This window comes from Trifolium pratense, linkage group LG4 (assembly GCF_020283565.1).
Source record: "Trifolium pratense cultivar HEN17-A07 linkage group LG4, ARS_RC_1.1, whole genome shotgun sequence".
In the NCBI taxonomy this organism is placed as follows: Eukaryota; Viridiplantae; Streptophyta; class Magnoliopsida; order Fabales; family Fabaceae; genus Trifolium; species Trifolium pratense.
This window is the reverse complement of record NC_060062.1, coordinates 32,795,044-32,801,043: the sequence shown is the minus strand read 5'-3', so window position 1 is coordinate 32,801,043 and position 6,000 is coordinate 32,795,044. Positions and strand designations below refer to the sequence as shown.

The 6,000-nt window shown below is 33.4% G+C and overlaps 1 protein-coding gene across 1 annotated transcript; it reads left to right on the top strand.

The window, feature by feature from the left end:
• Positions 1–1,428, top strand: LOC123922507 (F-box/FBD/LRR-repeat protein At4g26340-like). Its single transcript, XM_045975223.1, has 3 exons — positions 1–678; positions 903–1,061; positions 1,144–1,428. Exons 1-3 carry the CDS (start codon positions 1–3, stop codon positions 1,426–1,428), a joined length of 1,122 nt encoding a protein of 373 aa, XP_045831179.1.
• Positions 1,429–6,000: the final 4,572 nt, after the last annotated feature.

Here is a 6,000-nt window from a genome sequence, read left to right as displayed (position 1 = left end):
ATGGAGAACTCGGCACCCATTGATAGGATCAGCAATTTACCAGATGAGATACTCTGTTACATACTCTCTTTTCTTCCAACCAAACTCGCTTTTACTACCACCATTCTTTCGAAGCGGTGGACGTCACTCTTCAAATTACTCACAACTCTCCACTTTGACGATGAATCCTTCAGTAAACAGGCCTTCCCTTGCTTCGTCAATACAGTCATGCTCTTCACCCAACTCATCAAAACATTTCACCTCAACTGTAATTCTATACATCGCAACAGTTTCAACCTTTGGATCAAAACTGCAAAACTGCATCCTCTCGAGAATCTGGAACTCCGCAGTACGTTTCATGACATTGGGATCATCTTGTGTCCAAGTATTTTCATATTTCCAACACTTGTTGTTCTCAAATTGACGAAACTAAAAGTGGTTCATAATATCTTTGTCGATCTTCCCTCTCTTAAGACCCTTCATTTGATTCATGTAGTTTTCAAAAATAAGGACAATTTCAATAAGCTTCTTAATGAGTGTCCAATTTTGGAAGATTTGCAAACTTACGATGTTTACTATATAGAAGAACAAGGCGAGGGTGTTAGGCTTAAAACCTTACCAAAATTGATGAGAGCCAATATCGATACATATGATGTTCCTATTAAAGCAATTTATAATGTCCACTTTCTAAAGATTAAGGTAAAGTACTGATTTTGTTTTTGTCAAGAACCTAGTGGCTAGATATTTCACTCTTAAGGTGTATAAATCGGGATGATCGGTATTAGAACTTCGAACCCTAACCCCTGCCAAATGAGCTAGGCTCACAGGACGGAAAAGTACTGATTTTAATATCAATATTATGCATACTAAATTTCATATATGTTCCCTTTTGAGTAATTTTATACTCTAACTTTTAACTGTAGATGACGGGGATGTCTCTTCAGCCAAAGATTCATTCATATTGTAGGGACTTTCTTGTACTTCAAAACTTAATCCACCTTGAATTATGCTATTATAACATGGATGATGTTGTCAAAGTTCTCCAGAATTGCCCCAAGCTTCAAATTCTTTCTGTTACTAAGGTTTTTTGTGTTTGTATATTTTTTGGTTCCTACTTTTCTTTGTGTTTGTTTCATAAATCTTATTTTGCTATATGTTTTGCAGTGGACATACTTATGCAACAAAGGTTTGTACTATATGCTAGGTGCATTTCTCCCTACTTCTGTTCCTAAGTGCATTTTTTCTCAGCTTAGATCATGTACTATAAACTATGACGGCTCCATAGATGAAATTCAATTTGCAACATATATTTTAAAGAATGCACCACTTTTACGAGTCATGAAGATCACCGTTACTGAACCATCATCGTCATGTCAGGTTGCATTAAAAAAACTAAAGTCGCATCCAAGGATTTCACCCAAATGTGAACTTTCAATTACTTTCACCTAGTGTCTTAATATTTATTGATTTAGTAAGATTTTACATATGTAACTTCTAGATTTTGGTAGTTTGAAGGACGTAGGATTGTCGCCTCAAACAAATGAACATTAGCGACAATTTTTACTATGATTTAATTTGATGTTGACCTGCCATTGTAGTGGAAGAACTAGTATACACTGTATATTTTATTATTGGCTGGACCTATTATTATCTTATCGAATTGTTTAGATTATACTAATCTCTCTTTTTTCCTGAAATTGCAAACTAAACCCTAGCTACTGATAAATTTAATAGATACTCTAAGCAAATCAATTATCTATAAGCTACCATATTTTTTTTGGTACAAATCTATAAGCTACCATATCAATTATCTTATTGAATTGTTCTATCATTTATGAATTCTTTTCCTTAATTCAGTTCACTATCTACCAGTTTCTATCAGCTGTTTGAACGGCATGTTTGTGACATTCATAACATGTAGGTCTCTAATCTATTAGAATGTTAGTAATAGTATTACAAAGTTAGACTACAGCTTGTGTTCTTTCAAGGAACCCGGCCCGGTAATTTGCAAGATAACGCATTACTTTGCAAGAAGCATCTTAGAAGAAATGTCATCATGATCAACAATCACACTACAAGAAAAAAGCCTTATTCCTATGGCCGTTTTCATTAGCACAATCACTAGAAATTAGTTTTATTATTTATTAATGATCACTATCATTATTATTATTTACACAATAGTATTATTAGATACTCCCTCCGGTCCTTATTATAAGAAACACTTTGACAAAATCACACAGACCAAGGAAGGTAAATTTTCTCATTAATGATTCTAACATTTTATGTTATATTCCAAAACTAACCTTTGACTAGTATGGGAAATAGGTCTCTCTAATTAATGCACTAGCATTATAATGAATTATTTGATTGTATTTAATAAGGTTACAAATGGAATTGTGTCAAAGTGTTTCTTATAAAAAGGACCAAATAAAAATTCCAAAGTGTTTCTTATAAAAAGGTCCGGAGGGAGTATTATTAAGTAGGAGGCGGTTCTGAATTTGCAGCAGAATAACCCATAAACTGGAGATCCTTCTTGTCTACAAGAGAAATCTCTAAGCATTAGGCTTAACTTATGTTTATTTTAAATTTTAATTTAGTCCTTTACGTTTCCGATGTTTGTATTAATTAGTTAGTTTTTTCCGTCAGTTTTTCCATTAACACCGTTTTAAAAAAAGAACTAGGTATGATTATCATAGACTACCCAACACTAGATTATCTTCCAGTTTCTTTTTTTTTGCAGAACATCATCTTCTACCATTGTGATTGCAAAACGGGTCATGATCAACCCAAATGTTACCCGACTCATTTTTCTCTCCACATAATGCAAAACGACGGTTATTTTTGGGTTTAATTTGTAATCATAAAATAAGAACAATCCCTTTTTTAATTTTGAAAATCATTAATCCAGTCTCAGAAAAATTGGAGATCTAGAAAATAGGTTTTCTACCAAATCAAAAAATTAATCATTTGTTCAGCATTGGGCCAAAAGCTCAATAAGGGGAGGCTTCCCCGACACGTCAGCCAATGACGTGTCCTCCACGACATAACGGATAGGCAGCACGTTAAACACGTGCTCATCTATCCACGAATGTTGATTCATTCAACCACGCCTTCGTCAAGGAGCTTATCCATTACCCGTGAATAGTGGAACGACTCCAACCAAGATAGAGGCGAATAACCGCCTCCCCTACGATACAAGGACTATCTTGGCAGTTGAGCCTATTGGGCCGGTTATTCCAGCCCAATAGACCAACCTTTGGCCCAGCGCCGAGGGCAACTATATAAGCTCTCCTAGACAGGTATTCTGAATCATTCTACTCTCTACTTTCTCTCTCTTCTAGTATCTCTCGTTTTCTTTGCTGACTTAGGCATCGGAGCACCTGCAGGTACAAACCCACAATTTGCTCAACGGACCAGCCATCTTCTGATCATCAGGTTAGATCATCATTGATTGCTCGTGATTTGTTCTTCTTCAATTCGTTGTTTATATTTATTAATCATTTGTTCTAACTTCCTTTACCGTCTCAATTATTTTTGTTCTAGCTCCGTAGATGCCTCCCAACTTGTGTCATCCTTCATATACGTGGTTTTGAATGTCAAACTATTTGTGTTCTTTGTAACTTTTATTTCCTTTTGAAGTCATAGCCCCTGAATGCAAAGCCACCGCTTTGAAGCATGCTCATCTGCTAGATGTATCTAATGGTTTGAGAGGGTTATTTTTGAAAGTAATTGTCAACATGTTGTAAATGCTCTAAAGAATGATTGTATGCATGAAAATGAGCTCGGAACTCTCTTATCCTCTTGTAGATCTTTACTTCACTCTAATGCTAGTTACAACATAACTTTTGGTCTAAGGCAAGCCAATAGAATTTCTCATAACATTACTAGAACTATTTCAATCTAGCCCCATATTGCTCATTATTATTAACCTTCGAGTCGTATGTTTTCTATTATATTTGAAGAAATGCAATAAGTTCCATTTGATTCATATATATATATATATATATATATATATATATATATATATATATATATATATATATATATATATATATAGGGGTTTTCTAACTTAGACTCTAGTTAGGTCTAAGTTAGCAAGGTGCACCTTTTCAATTGGACCAAAATACCCATTCTTTTTAATTAATTAACCAAAATACCCATTAGTAGACGTAAATCCAGTGTCGCGCGCGTACCGAAGGACCATGGTTACAGACCGTTGATTTCCATCAGACAGCCAAGATCTGATCTCATCAAGACTGTCTGATCAATCAGACAGCCCAGATCATCCTGATCCATCAGATTCCAGCGCCTGCGTCACACTGGATTACAACCTGGAGAGAGAAAAATTTGCTTTTTAAAAGTAGGACACGTGTCACACAATGGTTGGCTGGGCGTGATTTTTGTTCATTTAATACTTTGAACTCAATTATTTCGTTGTAAATTAATTTTTTATTTTTTTATTTTTATATCAAAATTCATAATTTTTTTTTGTCTACAAATAGAGACTTGGTTCGTTTGATTTGGACACCGAAAAAAAAACGCAATTTTTCACTACCTTAATCTCATTTTTTGTCTACTAAATACGTTACTTGTGTGTTGTAATTTAACACGCACCACTCAACCAACTCACTGAAACCATTATACCAGGAAAATAGTAGATAATATTCTGGAACTTTTGGTATATTTTATGAAATTTTTGGAGACCTGAAACTATTTTTAGTTAATTAAATGAGATAAAACGGTAATTAAAAACTAATGTTTGCTTCTGAAACCATTTTACTGGTAGAATGGTTGCACATAGTTGTATTCTGAAACCATTTTACTGGTAGAATGGTTTCAATGAGTAATTTATTAATTGTGTTTGCTTCTGAAACCATTTATCTGGTACAATGGTTTCAGAGAGTTGTAATCTGAAACCATTTTGCTGGTAGAATCGTTTCAGTAAGTTGATTATTAGTTATTTGCTTCTGAAACCATTTAGCTTGTAGAATGGTTGCACATAGTTGTATTCTGAAACCATTTTACTGGTAGAATGGTTTCAGTGAGTAATTTATTAATTGTGTTTGCTTCTGAAACCATTTATCTGGTACAATGGTTTCAGAGAGTTGTAATCTGAAACCATTTTGCTGGTAGAATGGTTTCAGTGAGTTGATGTAAGGTAGTGAAAAATGAGATTAAGGTAGTGAAAAATTGGGTTTTTTTTTCTGTGTCCAAATCAAACGAACCAAGTCTCTATTTGTAGAGAAAAAAAAATTATGAATTTTGGTATAAAAAATATAAATAAAAAATTAATTTACAACGAAATAATTGAGTTCAAAGTATTAAATGGAAAAAAATCACGCCCAGCCAATCAGACAGCGACACGTGTCCTGCTTTTAAAAAGTAGATTCTTCTCTCTCCAGGGTGTAATCCAGTGTGGTGCACGCGCTGGAATCTGATGGATTCGGATGATCTGGGCTGTCTGATTGATCAGACAGTCTTGATGAGATCAGATCTTGGCTGTCTGATGGAAATCAACGGCCTGTAACCATGGTACTGCGGTACGCGCGCGACACTGTATCCGCGTCCATTGATGGTAATTTGGTTAATTAATTAAAAAGAATGAGTATTTTGGTCCAACTGAAAAGATGCACCTTGCTAACTTAGACCCAACTGGGTCTAAGTTAGCAGCCCCCATATATATATATATATATATATATATATATATATATATATATATAATATAATATTATTAAACTATATTACACAATTTTAATAAACATATTTATTTAAAACATGATATGAACGTTAGCATGATATTAGTAATAATTTTGTTCATAATTTTATTCAACATTAAAATGTTTGAATATTTTTTAATTCTAATAAAATTATATGATATTTTATGATTTATTGATAAGTGCCAAAAATTGGTAATTTTACATATATATTTTAAGCACTTATTGACTTATTTTAAAAATAATTTCATATAAAAACCCACCTAATTGTAAATATTAGTTTTAATGAAAAAAATAGTTATTTTTG

Coding starts and splice junctions, on each gene's coding strand:
- LOC123922507 (XM_045975223.1), top strand. CDS start 1: ATGGAGAACTCGGCACCCATTGATAGGATCAGCAATTTACCAGATGAG. Junction 679..902: donor TCCACTTTCTAAAGATTAAG/GTAAAGTACTGA, acceptor TTTTAACTGTAG/ATGACGGGGATGTCTCTTCA. Junction 1,062..1,143: donor AAATTCTTTCTGTTACTAAG/GTTTTTTGTGTT, acceptor TATGTTTTGCAG/TGGACATACTTATGCAACAA.